Consider the following 22,990-nt stretch of genomic DNA (forward strand, 5'->3'; position numbering starts at 1 on the left):
TTCTTAAGGTGAGATGCAAAGGGGACACTGAGCAAATAAGCACTGATAGAAAAACCTTACATAATGGGGAATTTGATTAAGAAGGCAAAGAACCAAATATTTTTACTGCAAAAAGCAAAAACATTTTGAGGGTTTGGGGCATGTAGTAAACAAATATGCTAGAGAAATGACCTGAATTTGCTACTTGAACTAGTTGGACTGTTTTTCAGTACAGTGAAATTTCAACAGCAGTTCAGTTCCCATTGTCCTTCATTGTGGGAGTTGAAAGAAAGTGAATCTTAAAGAAAAGCAGACTATGGAGCCGTGTGACTAGTTGCTCTTTGTTAGGTTGCTGTGGGTAACTGCCTGTTACCAGGGCTGAAACGGCCAAATGCATTCTGACTTCACTGCTCTGAAAGGAGTATCGCTGTGACACAACACATGCTTATAAAATGAGGGAGGCTTCTAAGGCATTTAAATTTACTGGCATAATATACTATGCACACTTCAACACTACTGAGATGTTTTTCTAATAGACTTGAGCTAAAACCAGTTTATTGCTAGTTAATCTTGCACAATTTCGTTTAGAAGGAGCAGGAGAATGAAACTGGATGTATGCCATTTTTGCAACCAGTCATTTGTCTTAAGTTCTCCTGTGTCATAAATCAATCAAACATCAACATTACTGCAATATGTGTGTATACTAACTGGCTTTGGTTCCCTCTGATATGCTTGGCTTAACTGAGAAGTAAATCTCATAAAATTACAGTTGTGATAACTTGAAGAAAAATTCATCCAAAAGCTTCTAGTTTTTTTAAAATACAGGCAATGACCATTTTAAGTGTGTTCAATGCATGCCTGACCATGCAAACGTACATTGTCACAACCCAGAAGTGGCTGGAAAGGGCGAATGGGGGTAGAGCGGGCTTACTTGCACTCCACCGACACGTGTGGGAGTCAGGAACATAACCCCCGTGCAAAACTGCCATTGCCTGCATTATGAAACAGTGGACTACAACAGAGTACACAAAAACACCTAAAATGAGCAGAAGCTCAGCTTGCCTGAACGCTGAACATACACACATTCCTTGGCGACCATCAGAGTTGGCAGATTGATACTTTGTCACTACTAAAAAGTTGGGGAGAGTTGTTCATTGCTAAAATCTTCTGTGTCGCTTGCTGTTGCCAAAGTGTGGAATACACGAGTTATATCTTGTTCCTTGGATGAAACCGCCCCGAAGAATAGGGAATGGAACTAGAAAAGGCAATAAAGGAAGTTAACTGCATTGCATCAGCCCAAACCCTTGAAATATGGCACATATATATTAGGGCCAAACAAGATGTGATGGCAGCAGAACTATGTATTAAAACTCTTTGCAGCTGAATCTCTATAAAGTGGGAAGAGTGGCATGTCTTTAATGTACTGTTTTCATTCAAATTGGATATTACAAGAACTATGTAATGTAAAAAACGAATGTCTGCATTTGCTCATTTTTCTCTTCCATCCACATCCCTTTTTCCCTTTATGTTGGTGGGCCGGAGCAGAATGAATTGTCTTTTCATCAGTCTTATGTAAGCCCCACTAGGAATAGTGGGGTTAAAATGCTTTAAATTATAGACTTCTTTCCTCTCATTTTTTTCTGGTGAGATTCCACAACTGGAAATAATATCCACTGGAATAAATAAGGGTGGGGGGTTTTTTGGGGGGAGGGAGGGCAGGAAGGTTCAGCTCTTCCCCTCAGCCTCAATTTATCAGCCTGCACTCTAGAGATGTGGCATGCCCCATATTTGGTGGTTCTTCTGTCATGTTCGTTTTAGCATTAATGTATACAAATTTTGACCAAGATCCAAAAAGCTACAAGAAGTTCCATGTGTCTGGGCATCCTTTTACTCTTCCTTTGCTAGACAGCCCCTCATACCACATGCTATGCTGCCTTTAAAAACAGATGTGACGTAGGTATATGGTTGGGGCCTGTTTGAAGGAACAGTTGACTCCCACTGCGTCCATTAAATATCTAAAAGTACCCTGTTAAATCCCAACCTTTTCTCTGTTACCAAAATGGCTGGGTGTAGGAAGGGTCTGCTGAATTCCAAGTAGGTCTAAGTTATTTTTCTTCAACGTAAACAAGAAATTTAAGCAGCTTAAGGCTTATGGAATAGATAATCTTCCATTATAAACTACAGTTGCTCTTGGGAGGGACAAAATACTGTTTCATACAGTAATCAATAGGCCCTCTACTATTCAGCTGTTGATCCTACATATCCTGCGTATTTTGCAAAGTGGTTTGTGCACCTGTCTGTTTTCTATAGGCTTGGCATCTCTTGAGATACCATTGCCAAACTCTGCACCAGGGTTCCTGAACTGGGGGCAGCTGTCTTCCATCAATGCTGGAAACCACTTGATTCATGATGGCGGACCAAAATGTCACTTTGGTGTGACTTATCCTATTTTGGGGCATAGGTCTGGTCACTTCTCAAAATATAATTGCCAAATTCAGCACGACTGTTTCCCAGGTAGGGGCAGCAGTTTTTGTTGACATTTAAATGCTGGACACCATTTTGAATCAAGATGATGGACCAAAACATGATCTCATCTGATTTTTGGAGTGAAAACACAAATTACACTATCCATTTTAAAAATCACAGTATTTGGGGGTTTCTAAAATTCCCAGGCAGCAGCAGGCACTGCCTGCTAGTAATGGAATAAATTTGCATAGGGTGGAACACTTCTGAATGGAGCACTACAAACATATCAAATTACCAATTTAATCCCAACAGAAATGTTTTTTTTTCTTTTTTGGGAGTGTCAAGCTGACTTCACTTTTACAAACCATTTCTATATGTCTTCAGCTTTTACCTTATAATCCAGATCAGGTGGCACTGCTTCTTCCTCCGTAATGGTGAAGCCATTTGCTGTAGCTGTGGCTGTTTCTGTCTTGCTAGTGTTTCTGCTGGAGATTATGGGGTCTTTATTGCTCCTCTTTAGTGCAGGGTTCCTAAAATGCCACAGAATTGAAAGAGTTATGTGCCTTTCCATTCCAGCAAAACTCTTACTGCACAGCTACTCTCTGCAGCATTTGTGACCAGGACCTTTGTCAAGATGGATCTCATACTATTCTTGTCAGGCCTTTTCCACTGCAGCAGTGGAGGATACACTTAATGTGATGATATGTACCCTTCTCTGGGGCAGGAGGCTGGTATGATTTGATAGATGTTCCCTCACTTTCAAGGGAGGGGATAGATTATTTACAATCCAGCGCCTTTTTGTCTTAAGGAAGGAAGCAGGTACTCGCTTGTGACCATGTGTAGATAACAAGCCACAATGTGGTCACAGGTATGGTTCCTGATCTCAAATACGAGTGAAAAGCACCAATGGCAGTGAAGAGGCTGGGAGCTTTGGAAAATAAGCAGCTTCTGGCATAGAGCTAATGATACTCTGTTTGCAAAGCTAGGTGTCTGTGGTAACTTTTTGCCCACTTTCCTACATGTGTCACAATCAGTCCTGGTTAATTTGCTTTAGAGCAGCTTACCACAGGGACAGCAAAGATAATTAGAAATAGAATTGAAATAAAGTTTTTGAGCATGGCTATGCCTACCAACTTTTCCCACTCCAATCTAAGCTCTATGGCAGGGGTGGAAAAGCTGTGGCCCTTCAGGAGTTGCTGAACTACAGCTTCCAACATCACTGATTATTAGCCATGAAGGCTGGGGGGGATTGGAAGTCCAGCAACATCTGCAGGGCCATGGGTTCCAGGCTCCCGCTCTATGGGGTGTTGCCAAAGCTTGTAAGTCAGGTTCTCTTGTACACCCACTGAACAGTTACAATTACTAAATTATCAGGTGATAATGCTAACCTCCTTTGAAAGAGGACACAGAAACAACCCATTTGAGGACAGCACTGAGTGACATGGAAACAGTTTTTTGGGAGTTAGGGCTGTGGCTCAATGACAGAAGACATACAGAAGTTCCTAAGTTCAGTCCATGGGTAGCGCTGGGAAACATCACAGTCTGAGCTTGGAGAAGCCTGTCAATCATTATAGATAAATGCAGAGCCAGATGAACCAGTGGGCTGACTCGCTAGAAGGCAGCTTCCTATGTTCTTAAATACATATATGTTGTGTACGCATACGAATGGGTGCCCAAGTACTTTTCCCCCCTTAGACTTAATTCTATCATGAAGGATTTCAAGTCCCCCAACCCTCAGGATTTGGGATTCTGTTTGGCATATGAACAAAACCAGAGAAATGTACAATAGCCTACAAATGTTGCTTTGACAACTGACAAGGGCAATTAGTGTATTAGTTCAACTTGCATGTTGCTTCATATAAATATGCCCAAAGCAGCTTACAACACAACAAATATTCACATCAGCACATCATTAAGTAACTTGCAACGACTAGGTCATATCAATACAAAATATGACAACCCAAATAATTCACTTTGATAGTTTATTTTACAATGATCTGAAATGTTATATTAGCATTAAAATGTATCAGTTAATATCAATCAAACATAAGCATTCCAATACAACCACATACTGTAGTAACAATAATAAAACTGCATGGCAGTACTATACCAACTGGTGTAAAACTTGTGACTAACAACAGAAATTAACAGACAAAAAACTATTTCCTCTAAAATAATTCTGTCCTTCAAATTTGAAATGGTTCCATAATTTCCCCTAACTAGCACCCAGTTTCCATGGCTCAGCAAATGCAAAAGCACAAGCTGTATCCTCTCCTGAATTTAAAGAGACCTCACCTGACTTCGTCTGAAGGCCAAATGACTCATGACTTTCCATGCCTCTTTGCATCACAACCAGCAGAATTTATTTTAAAGAATATGCTTTGCATCAGTTGGAGGAGCTGATAATCCATGCAATTAGAAAAGGTGCAGGGGAGAGTTCAGCCCTTTCAACCTAGGCTGAGGAAAATCCCTCAACTATAGCTAGTATTTGCTGGGGGGGGACGACGACACGCCATTGGTGCCCAAGGGGAATTCCCTTTCCACCACAATGCAACTGCCAGCTTTAGAACTGGGATTTTCCTCAGGACCACAGCAGAGGAGGAATTCCTCCTCCACACCCACTCTGATTCTGTGGGTTATCAGTCCCTCCAATTGATGGAAATGATATTTTATATATATATATATATATATATATATATATATATATATATATATATATATATAATTTTATTTTTTTTAAACCCTCTACCAAAGACTAATGTAACATCAACTGTAGTTTGGTCTTGAAGTCTAGCATAAGTTGTTTAAAAATCAATTACCTTTTCTGGCATTTGGAAAGCAAAGGCGATTCATGAGACGGTGTCTTGCCTTCAGTATCTGCTAAGGTAGCCAAAACAAAACTGGCTTCTATGAGCATATCCTCAATGCTGAAAACAACTGGCCTATATATGTAAGAATAAGGTTGAGCTGAGAGCTACAGGCACATATAAGAATAGGTTGCATATCCATACATCTATACAGAAAAGTGAGGTGGCTACTGATACTGTCCTCTGCTCTTAAAAAGAGTTACTAAAATATTATTTGGCTTTGTCTTGTAGCATTACAGAACACAGTTAATATCCCCCCCAAAAAACCCCCCCAATGAGCTTAAGCACTCTTAGCTGTGTGTTAGATTCTGGGACATGTTTATGTTGTCATATGATGAGCACAATTTATATTCCATAACTTTGATATAAATTTGGTTGTGCATTTATGTGTGAAATGCATGTTCACTGCTAGTTTAACAAGTTTAAGCAATCTTAATTACTGTACAAGAGTAGCGATTACGGAAGTTCAAAGGAAAGCTGTTACTAAAATGCTATATACCAAAGCACCCATCAACCTACTTTCCAGAAACATCAAGATGAATAGAGACTGGAGCAGTGATGGCTTCTGCAAAAGTCAGAAGTCCCTAAATGCAAGTGGAAGGTGTCAATTAGCTCAAATATGACACACTATGGAGCATCAGATTCTTGTTTTACATTTGTGTTACAATGTAACTAGCTATTTTTTTATTACTTGACCATGGGCAACTTGGAGGCTTCCAGCTGACCAATGACAGCAACAGGATGTTAGATTACAAGGATGCTTGGTCTGATCCAGAAGGACTGTTATGCCTATTGAGTTTAGAGATGCCAGTGTTTGACAGTCATTTCCCCATTATTTCACCACCCGCTATGCCCTTCAGCAAGCCACCTAAACAAGACTTTGAATCAGGTGCCCATGGAAGAGCATAACTGTGTAGTATTGAGATACATCAAGGAAATATAATTAGCAATATTACCCTTAGCTCTTTAAGGCAAAATGTGACTTCAGTGTCTACTCCAACCTGAAAGTATTCAAATTCTTCTGGATTGATATGTATCTCAGTGTGCATTGCCTTTGCAAAATCTGTTCAAAATCATGACAATGGCAGAAATTAAAAACAATGGAGCCCCAACCATAACAAATGTATCCAAGCCTTTGAAAATTGAACATTGGTCATTTATAGCGAATGTTGGTTCTGATCCAATGTAAGAGAGACATCCAGATACTGGGTGACCTCCTCCTCCTGTTCCTTACCTCCATGGCAGAGCCATGCGATGTGACTTTTAAGACCTAGGCTGGCTCAGCAGGCTTTGCCCCATGACTGAACCAATAACAGTGAGTAAACAGAGACATTGAAGGAAAAAATGTTAAAGAAACAGAAAATGGGAGCCTCCTTTGAGAAGACCTGGCACAGATGGGTGATTGTAACAGAAGTCATTATGTGACCTTTTTATACAGCAAAGCAACGTAAAGGAAGGTTGGAGCTGGATGCCTACCTCATCCTGGACCAGATGCAACAGGTGCAGAAAGTGACCAATGTTCCATTCTTTGTCCAGTGAGAGGGAAGCATCCATTTATGGGACTTAACCAATCCTACCCCTTCTTGCAAGAGAGCTGAAGGCAGCTGTTAGTTAAGGGCAGCACCTTTTTTTCTAGGAAAAAAGGTGCCAGAACTGCCCCCTCAGTGCTCCTCCCTCCCTCGTGCGCCCCACTGCATGCCCTGCAAGCTCTTCTGCAGTGAGCTGTTGCTGTGCTCACATTTTTCTTGTCTTCAAGCAGGTGGCACTGAGTGTAACAATGATTTCCAGAGTAGCCACCCTGTAGGCAACACATGTTTTTGGTGGCAGAGGCTGTGAACCATGGGAGAAACGGCCACCACAAGCAAGCCTCTGCCCACAAAAAGCATCAAATTGAAGACAGACTGAGGAAACTAATGGAGGGTGAGGGTTAGCTTTTTCTCCCTTGAAAAGAACATAGAAAGTCTTTCTTCCAACTTCCTCCTTTAGCTCTTTCTCATTACAGTGGTACCTCAGGTTACATACGCTTCAGTTACATACGCTTCAGGTTACAGACTCCACTAACCCAGAAATAGTACCTCAGGTTAAGAACTTTGCTTCAGGATGAGAACAGAAATTGCATGGCGGCGGTGCAGCAGCAGCGGGAGGCCCCATTAGCTAAAGTGGTGCTTCAGGTTAATAACAGTTTCAGGTTAAGAACAGACCTCCAGAACTAATTAAGTACATAACCAGAGGTACCACTGTACCTCTTTCATATATTTTCAAAGCTCAAATTAATTCTGCTTCCAGTATTTACCCAAATCCTTTGGAAAAGCAAAGTGTGTACACTGGTGCACTTTCTTTCTGTGTGGGGGGAGTGGGGGGGGAGTGGGGATTGAGAAATAGCCAGACAGAGGGGATAGCAACCATAGCATTTGCTCCAAATGTGCCTATGGATCTAAAAAGGTTGACAAACCCCAGATAGATAATACATTTATGCCAGCCAGGCAGATATTTAAAAATGGACTCCTTTTTTTAGCGAGCAGAAATATTAGGTTATAACTTAGCTGAAACAGCCTAATGTGGGGAATGTTGATATATTATCAATTTCTGGCATTAATTGACTTCTAGTACTTACTTATTGCTTATTAATTGTTTATAAATAAACAGGAACACAGAATGCAATCACAACTTCACAGATCATTACTGAATTTTTTTAAAGTTACCCTTTCTTCTGTTATTCCGGCATGTTATAAAATTCTGATGGTTACATTAAAAAATACCAACATATTTGTTTGCCATGACTGCTAAATATTAATTTTAGGTCATATAATGTACAATACACTTTTCCTGATAAAACATTATTGTAGTCTGAACATTCTTAATTATCACTTTATTGACTTATTTCTTAACCATACAATGAAAGTTCAATTCTTACCCATTTCCTCATCAGTGTAAGTCTTGAAAGAAACTTTTACTGGAGTTACAGCTACAGTTACTTCATTTTGACAGGTTGGAAAATGAATCAGTATATCAGACAGCTGCCTGAGAAGTTTAAAAGGGTAATAGTGTTTCATATTACAAACAGCTCTCTATGCTTTTCATGAGTAATAAAAATTGGCAACTCAGTCTCACTTAATCCATAGCATATTGATATTCCCTTTATCTAACTTTGGCTAATTTATTTCCTTGTTCAATCTGTTCTCTTGCGATTGGGGAATCACAATAGTGCTTAAGGCAGGAATGGAGAATCTGAAGGCCTCCAGATATTGTTTGTCTGTTTGTCTATATCTATATTTTAAAGATTGTGCAACTCCCTTTCACAGGAGGCCAGGCTGGCCCTGTCAGTTTTCCTTTAGCCTGCAGGCAAACACAGGCCTTTGACCACTGACTGACTATTATGGAATGGTCTTCTGTGGCTGGGTATTGTACTTTTTGTGTATGGGTGCTTTTAAATAGTTTTAAGTGCTTTCAGTACTTTTTTTTAAAGAGGGTTACTCAGTGCTTTTTTTCTAGAAGAAGTGCCACACTTAACAACAACAAAAAAGGTGCCAAAACTGCATACCCTTGAGTACCCCCTGAAAAAAGCACTGGGGTTACTTATGTATTAGTTTAAAAAAAATATCCTTCCAGTAGCACCTTAAGAGACCAACTAAGTTTGTTATTGGTATGAGCTTTCATGTGCATGCACACTTCTTCAGAGGTGTGCATGCACATGAAAGCTCATACCAATATCAAACTTAGTTGGTCTCTAAGGTGCTACTGGAAGGAATTTTTAAATTTTGTCTCGACTACGGCAGACCAACACGGCTACTTACTTGTAATTTAAAAAATATATATTTATTGTGTATTTTAGTTGTATCAGTTTTATCTTATTCTTTGAGCTGCCTTGGGTCCTGCACTGGAAGAAAGGCAAGATATAAATAAGATCTATATATTGTGGGAAAGTGGTTTGTGTCTGTCTGTTTGCTCATTCTCTATGAACATGAGTCAGCTCTTGAGATATCATCACCTAATGTGGCATGAGGGTTTCTGAGGTGGAGGTGGCACTCTCTGTCAATGTTTGGATGCTAGCTGCCATTTTGAATCAAGATAGCAGACCAAAGCATGACTTGAATTGACTTTGTCTGAATTTTGGTGTGACTGGTCCAAACTCACAAACTGCACCATCCGTTTTTGAAATCACAACATCATTTAGCTTTTAAAAATACTTGGGCAGCACCAGGCACTCATCGCTAGTAATATATTTTAAAATTAGGTGTGCTGGTAGTATGTTAACTCTATTACCTTGATTGAATCTTCATTGCATTGGGGCACAAATGCTTTGCAAACACAGCTTGCAAAGGTTGACATTCTTGAAAAGCTAAGTTATGAGTTTTCACAACACCTGAGGAGAGAGGATAAGGATGGAAATGAGCAAGCCTGAATATTAGCATTGTAAATCTCCAACAGTTTGACTTCACCCCTGAAGGAGCACTCTTCCACTGGATGCCAGCCAATAGTGCCCTCTGGTGGGCACTGAATGCTCAACATCTTTTAAATAAAAAGTATGTGTAAGGTTCTCTTTGGAGTTAAGAAACAGTATTACTTTGACTAGACCATTTTGTTACATACTGTATCTCTAACAACAATTATTAATGCAATAACGGAAGCACATCATTTTTTTTCTACAGTGTGCAGAAGATTCATTAGACATACCTCTATAAGACGTCCCCTATTTTGGGGGACTCTGATTTAAGAAAATGTGGCAAATCTATCCGTGTATAAGACGGCCCCCCAAATTTTGGACATTATTTTTTAGGGAAAAAACCCAGTCTAATACCGGGAAAATACGGTATTTCCAGAGGTACAGCCATTTTAGTCTGTTGCAGTAAAACATTTTACAGCTAAAATGTTTTAAGGCTGCTAATGAATTTATTTTGGCATGAGCTTTGATGGACTTGAGTACACATATTTTTATTATTTACTTTATTAATTTATTTGTGCTGGAACCTGAAAACTTATTCTGCAGATATCAGGTGCTGTTTTGAAAAGTTCCATGTCTAAGAAATGCAAGTCCAAAGTCTGTCAGCAAACAGAACTAAGTTGTGTTATTGTTTGGATCCTGACCTAGATTTTTTTAAAAAAAACAACAACTTGCCTTTCAGCCCATAAGACTTAAAACATAATGTGCCAACTACTGACCTACCATGTTTGCAGAAAAGCTGAAAAACAACATGGCAGTCATTAAAGTTTGTATAGATGTTGCATTTCTCTATGTTTCTTTCCACTGTGTTTAAGCACCGAAATATAGGTAGGACAGCCTGAAATTTTTAAAAAAGAAAGAATTAATGCAGAGATCAGAGCAAAACTAGCCCTTAAAAACAAGATTATATATGGTAAAAAGTTTGGCTTGTTGTTGTTGTTTAGTCGTTTAGTCGTGTCTGACTCTTCGTGACTCCATGGACCAGAGCACGCCAGGCACTTCTGTCTTCCACTGCCTCCCGCAGTTTGGTCAAACTCATGCTGGTAGCTTTGAGAACACTATCCAACCATCTCGTCCTCTGTCATCCCCTTCTCCTTGTGCCCTCCATCTTTCCCAACATCAGGGTCTGTTCCAGGGAGTCTTCTCTTCTCATGAGGTGGCCAAAGTCTTGGAGCCTCAGCTTCAGGATCTGTCCTTCCAGTGAGCACTCAGGGCTGATTTCCTTCAGAATGGAGAGGTTTGACCTTCTTGCAGTCCATGGGACTCTCAAGAGTCTCCTCCAGCACCAGAATTCAAAAGCATCAATTCTTCGGCGATCAGCCTTCTTTATGGTCCAGCTCTCACTTCCATACATCACTACTGGGAAAACCATAGCTTTTACTATACGGACCTTTGTTGGCAAGGTGATGTCTCTACTTTTTAAGATGCTGTCTAGGTTTGTCATTGCTTTTCTCCCAAGAAGCCAAGAAAGTTTGGCTACTAGCATTTAAATAAACAGAATTAAATAAAAGTTCATTAGCAAGTACATAAGGAAGACCTAGATGGGTGTGCTAGTTTTGGATAGCACTATTTGTTATTATTGTGTGCTAATAATGTTGGGAAACAAAATACATTTTTCAAACATTTTAGCAGCTTCAATAGAAACAATTTATTACTGGAAGAAAAACTACATGTAGTTCAAAAACTATTTTTAGTGGAATGTTGTGTTTTGTCAAATCCCACCAACACACCACAATACAGCAAATAGAACTGTGGTTTTGTGGTATAAAATAGTATAGATTTTCTCATCCACTGAGACTTACCTTTATTACTAATTTGTATGCAAGGTGTGTGTGATTTTTATTCAAACCCAATTCAGGCGTATTTCTACAGGAATAGTGATGAAAGAAGATGGATGAAAAAAAGACACAGGCATAGGCTGACTGAGAAGAATTCACTGACCTGAGGGAAAGCTATGAATAGACAAAATCAGCATGAAATCACGTGAAATAACAAACAAACAAAACGTTTATCCTATGGTAGTATTTAGGGCTTTAGGTGTTATAGTTATTAAAAACTCTCTTAAGCATCTAAAATTTTCTAGACACTGCACATTCTGAATTTGATGTTAAAGAGGACCCTTTGCATCTGTAGATCTTTGTAGCTATGCGTATATATATGATATGTGTACGTTTGCACTTAATGTTAATTTTAAACACCATTAAATAAAATTTAATTAATATTTATTATCATTATTTGTATATGTATATGCAATTTGCTTTTAACCTTGCTACCCCTTACACCTGAAATTTACTGATACAACAGGTGTGTGATGCCGCTTCTCATACTTCAAATCTCTACTCAAACCCAGCTTTTTTCTTTGTACCCTACATAGCAATCCTCCTGGAATTCTTCCTGGCTATTGCTATTCCTAGGATGCCTTGGCAGGAGGATCCCTGGCTCTAAAGATGTTTCAAAATATGCTAAATTTTTGGAGGGAGATATTTAGTCATGCTGGCCACATGACCTGGAAGCTGTACGCCAGCTCCCTCAGCCAATAAAGCAAGATGAGTGCCGCAACCCCAGAGTCGGCAACGACTGGACCTAATTGTCAGGGGTCCCTTTACCTTTACTATTTTATTCTTGTATTCCATTGTGCCGTATTGTGTTCTATTTTCTCAGTTTAATTTGTTTTAAGATGTTATACTGTATATACACATTGCATTTCCTGTTTTGTAAACTATTTTGTAAGACTGTCTTAAGTGTTATATAAGTATATTAAATAAGTAAGTTTAATTCCATATTCATTTTTTCTAAATTTTGAATGTTTACTTACTCCTTTTTCAGTAGGATCAAACCAAAATTCATCACTGATCCGTGCTATGGCATGTATGGCCCTTCCAAATACTGTAGAGGATATTTTGAAAGATGCATTAGTGTTTTCACATTTCAATATGCAATGCAATCTTATATGTGTTGGTTCAGAAGTAAACCCAACTGGGTACCGTAAGTAGACATACTGACTTGCTGGGAATAAGTCACTTTGAGCAAAACAGGACTTCTGAATTGATCATTAGATATAAGAAACCCAAAATAAATTAGGGTCACTAAGAGAAAGCACCTGAATCAGAAACAAACAAAAAGGAGAAAAAGAGGGATTTAGACCCAATTGTGTGCTATTATGGAGCAGAATGAGTGAGAAACACTCATTTTCCCATTAGAACTCTTAATAAAGCATTCAGCCTGTTCATTTTAATTCCCAGCATGTGCATCCTTTATAAGCTTGCCCTCCCATACTCTGCAAAGTCAGGAAACTGAAATATTGGTGTCAACAATTGCGGCGATAATTAAAAGGCTGGAATTTTGATTGCAAGTTCAAGAATAGGAGGGAGCTTTTAGCCTGGATCATTTAATTTGGAGCAGAAAGATGTGAGCATCTGCAACCAATATTTAAAGAGGCTCCAGGACCTTTCTCTGCAGCCCCATTTTTTTGATTTAAAATGGAAGTTTGATTACCACTTCACAGCAGGGCATCCATCTCATAATTTGTACTGATTTGTTAGTCCCTGCGACATGACTGAGGTCATCCGTGTCTATTTACTTAATTTCTCCCCACTACTAGTATCATTTAAAGCTTCAACTGACACGGCTCAAGATGCTCTTACAAATGCTTTAGTGTGATTAACTCTTGGCTCAACCTGATACATAGCTATGTTTTAATATGTATCCAAAATATAGTAACATGGCAAAATATGCATGTTATGTATATGTGTTTGTGTGTTGGTTAGTTGTTGGCATCCGGCTGCTTTCGCAGCACCTTTAGCATAACCAAAGTGACCTTCCCAGGGAGGGGAGTCCCTAAATGACCAAGGACTTGAGACAGTAGTAGTAATAATAATAATAATAATAATAATAAATTTTATTTATATCCCGCCCTTCCCAGCCGAAGCCGGGCTCAGGGCGGCTAACAACAATCAAATAAAATATGTATATAAAATATGTATTTTAAGACCAATGGCTTGATGTAGATGTCGGCCTCTACCTATGACATATGAATATACGCGCGAGTAAAATTCAGCACCAGCGACAAATGCCACACAACAGGCAATGCAAAAAAAAAAAAAAGCATACAGTATATTGGAAAGAAATATTGTAGTAAGGGCAAATGACTAGCTGATTGTATTTCGGTCCCTTCTTTCTACTCAGGGGCTCTATGGCAGGCATACAGCTCTGCAAATTTTAAGAAAATAAATATTTAACACCGTAACTGACGCAGTATGAGGTGATTTGAAATTAACTTTCTGTAAACAAGACCTGCTCTTTTGAAATTTACAAAATCAAACTACTGCATAAATGAAAAGTGCCTCAAAGGGTTTGTTGCTTATGCTCCTATTATTCTCTCCCTGCCTTCTGCGGTTTTTAATACGTTGGACTTTACATTTCAGGAGCGGTATTATTCATAATTGCCTCAGCTTGAAAAACTACACCCATTTTAGGGCGGGGGTGAGGGAACTGGGCCTGGCTAAACTTTATTTTTCGCATTTAAGCAGCTGAAGGATCCAAAAGCGGAAACGTGGAAGAATAGCGTGAGATTTAATCGACATTGTTTCGTGAGGCACGCGGGAAAAGAGTCTGAGGGACCCCAAATGATGACTATTGTTAACGTTCGCAATTTCTGTCACCATCCGGGGCGGCGCTACCTCGAACACCCGCAGCCCCGAAGCCGCACTTCATGGCGAGGCGACGGCGGCGACCGCAAAAAGCGGAGCAAAAGCGCCTTTCCCGCCTCGCCCCCCTCAGCGTCGCCTCACGAGCCGCTCGCAAAAAAGGCGGGAAAACCACTCTGAGGGAAGACGGAGCCAGAAAAAACGGGGAAGGCGTAGAGGTCACGAGGTGGGCGACAGCCATATCACTTCCGGCTCTCATTCCGACGACGCAGCTGCCCACTCCGCCTATGTAAAGTGCCCTCCGGCCCACCTTCTGCTTTCGCATTGGCAGGTGCGCAACCGGGAACCGAAAGTGTCTATCGGTCCTCTTTGCGGAACCTGCCTCCCTTTGGTCTCGCCGGTGCCCGGATGTAGAACCTCCCGCCTTCTCTTTCTCTCCCCCCCGCCCACCTTTGCCCTTTTTTGATTGGGAAACGAACGAGCCCCGCCTCTTCGGCTCTGACTGGCAGCGGTCTCCGCAAACCGTCTTGGATCTTTGCTTGTGGTTGTTTTTTGCGTGCGCGCTTTTTATTGTCCCGCCTCTGCTTCCGTAGGCCTAACTTCCGGCTTGGCACACCGGAAGCGGCTGAAGGCAGGCAGGCAGGCGGTGCAGGAGCGGCACGGAGAGCCCCCCAAGATGGTGAGTTGCCCTGGGAGGGCGAGGGCGGCGAGAAAGGCCGGGGCAGAGGCCCACTAGGCCCCGCTCCTGGAGTCTCTTCCTCTTCCCTCGGTGACTGAGGGACGGAGCTGTCCGTCTTCGTGGCCTCCTGCCTCGGCCTGGCGCCCCTCGAGGTCTTGCTGCGCTCACGGCTGCCCGCCTCCTTGCCGGCCGGGCTGGTGAAAGGCGGAGCCCGGCAGTGCACGGAGGGCCGCGGGTGAGGGGCAGCTGCTGGGCTGCTAACAGCCGGGCCGGCTGTCCTGTGGGCCCTCCGGACGCTGCTGGGCACCCGGCTCCCAACAGCCGTAGCCGGCGTGGTCGGGGGTGAATTTGGCTTGATTCTATTTAACATCAAAGTATATTTCACTTCGTTAAATGGTTCCTCCCATGTTGAACGCCCAGGATTCCCAGGCTGGCCTCGTGATCGGCATCGGGGTGGTGCCTTCAGACCTTACGTTGGGTTCAGGGGTGTTTTTTAAGGGGGGGTTCTTAAAAAACAAAGCGTCTGTTGGTTCTCAAAAGAAGGACAACGTTCTTCCTGTGGCATGATCATTGCCCTGCCACCGTTATGAGGATTGCTGAAGATCCTGAAGAACTAAGGATTACCTTGCCACGCTCAGCCCGGATAAGTTCACTCCCAGTCAGAAAAGTCCCCTCTGTCTTTATCCCTGCAGTTCTTGTTTTGCTTATACAAGTATAGCACCATTAGTGTGGTAGCACTTTTTAGTGGAGCAAAAGTGGGAGGGAGTGAAGGATAGTTCGCTGCCCTCCCCAAGAAAGTGTTTTCTTTCTAAATTACAAGTCTCATTGTTTTCAGTGGAGCTTACTCTGCTTACGTATAGAGTACGGCTGAATTTTATACAAGAGAAATACATCTGAAATTCAGTGATATATGCAAAATGGTTTGAGAAAATGACAGTGTTGTGATATTATCTCAATGAGTTTGCTTGTCAAAGGCAATTTCCAAATTCATTTTGCAGCCAGTAAGCTTCCCTGAAGATTTGCTGAGTTTCTTCTGATTTTGTCCTGCTTTAAATTAACAAGTTTTGATTCCCTTCCTGCAATACTCACATACAGTGGTACCTCGGGTTACAAACACCTCGGGTTACAAACACTTCAGGTTACAGACCCCGCTAACCCGGAAGTAGTACCTCGGGTTAAGAACTTTGTCCCAGGATGAGAACAGAAATTGCTTGCTAGCAGCATGGCAGCAGCAGGAGGCTCCATTAGCTAAAGTAGTACCTCAGGTTAAGAATGGTTTCAGGTTGAGAACAGACTTCTGGAACGAATTAAGTTCGTCACCAGAGGTACCACTGTACATTCATGGTGTTTATGGCAATAACTTTTCTCTCATAATTATGCTTGGCTAACCCCCTTAGATGCATTACGAATCCATGAACTGAGCCATCTTGTGCTGTGTGTCAGTATAACATGAAACTTACTGATGGGGATAATCAGGAACTGGGGGGGGGGGGCAGGTTGTGAATAAGTGACAATGCTTGCTGGTACAAGGAATTTATCCCTGGTAGAAATTGCTTGGTTCCAGACAAGCAGCTTGACACCCCCCCCCCCTTATTGCACTGAAACAGCCATGGAAGTATCTTGTGAAAGTAAACAGAGCTGGACAGCTCCTGTAGTGCTCAGATGCAGGTCTGTGTCTGCAAAGATTCTTGGGGTGGGAATTTCAACTCCTTGAGAGCACTGGCTTTCACTTCAGCCTATCTGGCTGCAATTATGTGCTTGAAAATCTTGGAGCAATGCCTGATGAAATCTCTGTGACCCAAAAGGTTGGCTGAATAAGATTTTCAGTAGTTAGGAAAGGGACTTCAGCTTCCTCCACAACTCTTTCACCCTGCCCATGGTTAGCAAAACCAGAATAAATTATGCAAAAACAGTAAGTTTTGGCTATGATAAGGTGTAATGCGTCAGTAAATAAATTTGGAATCACTCAAGAGAAATCATTTAGTTCTGCATAATTTGTACAGGTTGCAAAATTTGTCATGACGCAGAGTACAGAGCTCTGTTCATAAGAGCTTTTCTGAAGTGGGACCAGAAGCCAGAGCCTCAAAGCATTTGAGGGGAGGGGTTCTCTTTACACTATTGGAGGCTCTGAGCCTCCCTGATGTGCAGCATTGGATACAGCCCTTTTGTATCACTGACCGAATAGCATCAACCTCAAACCCAACTGGATCTCCTATAGCAATATGGCAAGAAAGAGGATTTTGTGAATAAAAACTTGGTTCTTACTCCTCATTGTAAACTAAAATGAAGTGGGTATATGGAGAGCCATTCATGAGCTAATGCCAAAAATCCTGTATCTGATTTATACTACTGTGAACCCATTTCTCTGTATTTGTTCAATATAAGGGTTAGCTCCTTTTCACATCACCAAGCCTATAGAGCTCTCCCTTCCACAGAAGTGAATGGGGAAGCCAATATGGGCAGTGGACTCCTGAGCTGCATATTGGAACCCCTACATCTGCATGGTGAATTGTGTTGCATGTAAAAGGCCTTAGTGGAGAACCTGTGGCATTCCAGTTATGATTGAACTCCAGCTCCCATCTGTCCTAGCCAGCATGGCCAATGGTCAGGGATGATGGGAGGTGGAATCCAACAAATGCACAGAGGGTCACAGGTTCCATGGTGACTGCAAGAGATTAGGATCTGTTCAGGGAAGACTTAAGAAAACCCTTCCATGAATGTTAGGGATGGGGACCTTTTTCAGGCAGAGGGTCACATTATCTCATGGGGAACACAGTCCAGTGGGGGCACATTGCAAGTGGTGGGTGGGGCAAGAAGCAAATGTGGGTAGACTTACCCTTATACTGTAGGCTGTTTTCCAGCCATGAAAATGTAGGAGGTTTCTGCACCTGCCCACATCTCTCCATTCTCCACTCTGGCAAACAAGGGGCATCTTCACAATTCAGGGACACATTTCAACCAGGCAAAAGCACTCAAAGAGGACATGAAGCAGAACCATTGAAGGAGTGGTGGCATGAGATTTCCCAGGCCTGCTTTATGAAATCAGTTGCATAAATCAATTTTATTTTAACATTTCCTTTCCTAACATTCAAATTTAGTTGATGATTTGCCTATTAATTTGGCTTGAGATGTTTCCTTTTCTGTTGCATCCTTTTTATTTAACATTGTTCATGTCTCACCCTGTTTTTTTCCATTCCCCGCTCCCCGCCCCCTGTCTGCAATCAACTTCTTCATCCAAATAAGGCTGGGCACAGAGTAAGTTTGTTCATCTTGGCCTGTTGCTAACGTTGGTGGTGGTAGGTGACAACCCACTTAGTGGCTATCAGAATGCATAAATTTATACAGATTCCAGAGCAATGTCTTGCTAGCTGCAGATGATGCTGCAACTACAGTTTTGGGGTGTGGTCAAACTCTTGCATCATGGTGCTTCATTGTGATGACTCTGTAAACCACTCTCTCAGTTTAGAGGACCCTATCAGCTGTTTCTAAGTGAGAAGATTGATAATGGCAGACAAGTTCTTCGCTGCTGACTGCAGCAACAGGGGAGTTTGGGGTGTGCTCTACAACACAGTATGAGGATGAGACCCTGTAGGCTTGGCCAGCACTACATGTGAGTTCTGCGCATACTTTGGCAAAAGTAAGTTGGCATTATCATTGCCAGGGACCAGGGTTTGGAGCTTGATGCACTGGTGAGCTTAAGCTGTTAAGCATTTTGTGGCTGTAGTTAAGTGTCCTCAGCTCCTTTTGCCAACATCAGGGGCAGTTTAATGCTCTGTATTACCACTGCCTGTCTTGTTTATGGCACACCCCATTACCTTCATCTGACTTGTGCAAGGCATTGTGTGGTGTCACTGCACCAAAGCAACAGCCCAGAGCCTGGAAGTGTTACTACAGAATTGTCTGCTTGCGTGCTGGGAAAAAAATGTATCTGGGGGCGAGATGACTGTCATCTTGAGACAGGGTGCCAACTTGAATAAAATATGGGGGGCAGGTGAGCCCTGCCCTGTATAATGGATCACAAGACATGGCACACCCAAACCATTTGAATGGCAGTGCCCATCAACTTTGGGAGAGGCCTGGACCCCTCCAATATTTTATTGGGGAGTTGGCACCTTTGTCTTGAGATAACAATGGAATTACTTGGATGGGTGAAGTCCTCACTTTTCAAGGAGGAAAAACTGGTTGCCATGTTTGGGCTTCATGCCAGATTTAACTGCAGTGGATTCAAAATCATTTTAAAACAGTCTTAATATCCAAGTGTCACAGGATTTGGAAGGAATTACAAAGTGCAATAAGGATGCGGTAATCCCACTGAAATTTAATGGGGCTGCCTTCGTTTTAGGGAAACGTTATCACTTCGTAAGTGAAGGAATCACGGACAAGATTGGGAACTCTGAAAGTTTCGTGACATGTTGCTGGAGACTTAAATGTGTTGTCTTTCCTTTTACTCCTTTGTAAGTTGGTTTTAGTGTTGGGAGACCTTCATATCCCACACCGCTGCAACAGCCTGCCAGCTAAATTCAAGAAGCTGCTGGTTCCTGGAAAAATTCAACACATTCTCTGCACTGGAAACCTCTGCACAAAGGAGAGCTATGACTACCTCAAGACATTGGCTGGCGATGTTCATGTCGTTAGAGGGGATTTTGATGAGGTAACTCAACTGCTGGATGGGGGAAGATGGTAGATTTCTGTTTGTGTTGTGCTGTTCTTTTTTAGTTTAATTACAGAACTATTGACCTTGCAAGTCTGTTTGATATCATGTGGATTCTTTTGAGTAAACGGGATGCGTGTATTTTGCGTCTGACAATAGTACCCTTTTAGTCCACCAATTAACATGCTGCCATGCTCTTATTCTTAAGAATACAAAATGGCATTTTTCTTTGGAATTGATAAAACAGAAAGGGGGAACGGACTCTTGGTGCATATGTGATTTTTGTGTTGTCGCTTTAATCCTAGAACTTGAATTATCCTGAACAGAAAGTTGTAACTGTCGGACAGTTTAAGATTGGACTGATCCATGGCCATCAAGTTATTCCGTGGGGTGACATGGCCAGCCTGGCGTTACTTCAAAGGCAGTTTGACGTGGACATCCTAATTTCAGGGCACACACACAAATTTGAAGCATTTGAACATGAAAATAAGTTCTATATCAACCCTGGATCAGCAACAGGAGCCTACAGTGCTTTGGAAAAGTGAGTTGCTATATACCACAATGTGCTTGTCATTGCTAACTGCAGTTAGATGACTGAGGTATTCATGGCTGCTTGTTCTTTGCTATCAAGTTGAATTATTGCATAAATTTATTGTAGATTTGGGTACAGGAAACATTCCTGAATCTAGTCTTAGAATTTCTTTGCAGTTTGGAATATTATTTTGATATCAAAGCACATAAGGGACTATGCGCAGTTGAACTTTTCCCAAAAATTTAAAGTCTTAACCAATAAATAAAATAATAAAATACAGTTTGTTTGTGTTTCAGTAGGAGTATCAAGTTGGTTCGTATTTTGCTTGATGCAACTTAAGAGGTGTTTGGTGCTAGAGGATAAAGCAGGAGCTATTAGAACTGTCTACTGAATTATATTTCCTGACCAAGGCTGCAGAAATGTCAGCTGATGTCAAGTGGTTATTTGAGGATGCTAGTGGGATTCCCTTAAGACCATCTGGTACAGGGATTGTAAACCTGTGGGCCCTCCACATGTTCTTGAACTACACCTCACATCATCCCTGACCATTGGGGGTGCTGATTGGCACTGATAGGGGTCCAACAAACAGCTAGAAGACCATGGGGTGACCATCCCCCAGTGAGTTCAGTGGGGCGTTCTCTTAAACAAAGGAGCAGAGGATTGGTAACTTTAGCTTTCAAAGAATTTGCTCAGTTCAGATGCAGTCATTAAAATAACACTCACATGTTTTTTTCCCACAGCAACATCATTCCTTCATTTGTGCTGATGGACATCCAAGCTTCCACTGTTGTTACTTACGTTTATCAGCTGATTGGTGATGACGTGAAAGTAGAAAGGATTGAATACAAGAAATCTTAAAGCAAATTGCTCTACTTGGGTTTTCTCCGTGGGTTTCTTTTTTGGGGGGGACAATATGCACTCAAGAGTCCACAGTGTTTCCAATATTGTTAACTTAGGAAATGAGTCCTCTTCCCCTACTGTAGACAGAAATGTTTTACAGCATTTGACTTACTAAAAGTCTGCCTTGGCTTAACTCTTTTCTTTTGCCTAAAAATTATTCATGTCTGTAAATACCGTTCCAAGTGCACAGCAAAATTCTGTCTGTTCATATGAACTATTCCCAGTATTGTAATAAACACTTGCTTAACTTTAATTTGATTAAGCTAACATTATTTATAAAATATATCACAAATCAAGAAACAAAACCCCCAAAATAAATACAGGTCTTTTGTTTTACTCATTACACTGCTTTAGTGTAGGAATACCAAATGAGTTTACTATGTCATAGTGCAATACTATTATTCAGTAAGAAACAACTTCTAGAAGATAAAAAAAGGTGTTGCTTGTTTTTCTAGTAGTAATGGCAAGGCTTCTATGCCGGCTCACTGAAATACCTCTGGAGGAGGAAAAAAGAAGCATTTATATCAAGTGTTCAGAATTCTTTGGTTACTGAATCTTAATTTCCAGGCTGATAGTATTGTTTACTGTAATGTATTCAAAATATGGCCTAACAAGTTTCAGCCAAAACTACTGGACCTTGTTCAGTTCTAAGCTCCTTTGGGAGGAAGGTTGGGGTACAAATTTAATAAATAAATATAGAATCAGAGAGTTGGAAGGGAACACCCTGTAATGCAGGAATCGCAGCCAAAGAATCCCTAACAGGTGGCCATCCAGCTTCTGCTAAAAAACCTCCAGTGAAAGAGAGTTCACCTCCGTTCAAGGTGGTCCATTCCACTGTTGAATGGCTCTGACCCTCAAAAACCTATCCTATTGTTTAGTCAGAATCCCCTTTCTTGTAATTTGAATCCATTAGTTTGGGTCCCAGGAGTCACTTCAGGAAAGTTAATGGTGGGGTTGGGTTTTGGTTTTGGTTTTATCAGCTTCACAAGATACATTGTCCTCTGGAAGAGTTGTTCTAGATTATCTTAAAATACTCTGTTATGTAGGGCTGCTGCATCATCCATTCCTGTACAAAAGATGTACACACAGTGATTAGCAGAAAACATCTCAATATACCGTATTTTTCGCTCGATAACACGCACCTGACCATAACACGCACATAGTTTTTAGAGGAGGAAAACAAGAAAAAAAAATTCTGAATGAAACAGTGGATGTATCATTTTTGTGCTTCATGCTAAGGCCACAGACATGTGATTTGATGGTGAGTTTGGGGTAGCCCAATGCAAAGATCCTGAGGATCCATGTGGATCCATGCTTTGTAACCACGTTTTTGCACCATTGCAGCCCCAGGCAACACTGGGTGCGTGATTTTTTTGGTGCAGGCTGTAGCCATGGACATGCTATGTGATCTGATGGTGAATTTGGGGTGACCCAATGCAAAGATCCTGAGGATCCATGTGGATCCATGCTTTGTAACCACGTTTTTGCACCATTGCAGCCCCAGGCAACAGTGGGTGCGTGATTTTTTTGGTGCAGGCTGTAGCCATGGACATGCTATGTGATCTGATGGTGAATTTGGGGTGACCCAATGCAAAGATCCTGAGGATCCATGTGGATCCGTGATTGGAACCACGTTTTAAGTAGGGAGGGAAGGAAAAACATAGAAGCGACAAGGAGAGGGGTGTGCAGAGAAGCAGCTGGCTAAGAATGCAGGAGAGGGGTTTTACTGGAGGGAGGAAAGGAAGGCAAAAGTCCCCCCCACACACAAGCCAACCAGCTCTCTCTCTCTCCCCCCCCCCCAACCTGCATGTTGCCTTCGAGTCCCAGAC

The 22,990-nt window shown here is 41.6% G+C and overlaps 2 protein-coding genes across 8 annotated transcripts; one reads left to right on the forward strand and one right to left on the reverse strand.

Moving 5' to 3' along the window:
* Positions 1–501: 501 nt before the first annotated feature.
* On the reverse strand, positions 502–14,824 carry RAD9B (RAD9 checkpoint clamp component B). 6 transcript variants are annotated; one of them, XM_053401299.1, is made up of 11 exons: positions 14,646–14,824; positions 12,569–12,639; positions 11,556–11,619; positions 10,477–10,591; positions 9,576–9,675; positions 8,227–8,333; positions 6,269–6,375; positions 5,832–5,896; positions 5,265–5,387; positions 2,837–2,975; positions 502–1,234 (listed from the first exon to the last, which is right to left on the reverse strand). In XM_053401299.1, the coding sequence occupies exons 2-11, from the start codon at positions 12,598–12,600 to the stop codon at positions 1,109–1,111; spliced, it is 978 nt and encodes a 325-aa protein (XP_053257274.1). In that variant the 5' UTR covers positions 12,601–12,639; positions 14,646–14,824; the 3' UTR covers positions 502–1,108. The 6 variants fall into 6 exon arrangements, with proteins under 6 accessions (XP_053257274.1, XP_053257277.1, XP_053257273.1 ...); XM_053401302.1 differs by lacking the exon at positions 14,646–14,824 and adding an exon at positions 14,433–14,626 and having other exon boundaries at positions 11,556–11,705; XM_053401298.1 differs by lacking the exon at positions 14,646–14,824 and adding an exon at positions 14,433–14,624.
* Positions 14,825–14,903: 79 nt separating this feature from the next.
* VPS29 (VPS29 retromer complex component) lies at positions 14,904–21,414 on the forward strand. Of its 2 annotated transcripts, XM_053401310.1 has the most exons (5): positions 14,904–15,078; positions 18,322–18,333; positions 19,538–19,729; positions 20,035–20,270; positions 21,002–21,414. In XM_053401310.1, exons 1-5 carry the CDS (start codon positions 15,076–15,078, stop codon positions 21,117–21,119), a joined length of 561 nt encoding a protein of 186 aa, XP_053257285.1. In that variant the 5' UTR covers positions 14,904–15,075; the 3' UTR covers positions 21,120–21,414. The 2 variants fall into 2 exon arrangements, with proteins under 2 accessions (XP_053257285.1, XP_053257284.1); XM_053401309.1 differs by lacking the exon at positions 18,322–18,333 and having other exon boundaries at positions 14,964–15,078.
* Positions 21,415–22,990: the final 1,576 nt, after the last annotated feature.

This window comes from Podarcis raffonei, chromosome 8 (assembly GCF_027172205.1).
Source record: "Podarcis raffonei isolate rPodRaf1 chromosome 8, rPodRaf1.pri, whole genome shotgun sequence".
Taxonomy (NCBI): domain Eukaryota; kingdom Metazoa; phylum Chordata; class Lepidosauria; order Squamata; family Lacertidae; genus Podarcis; species Podarcis raffonei.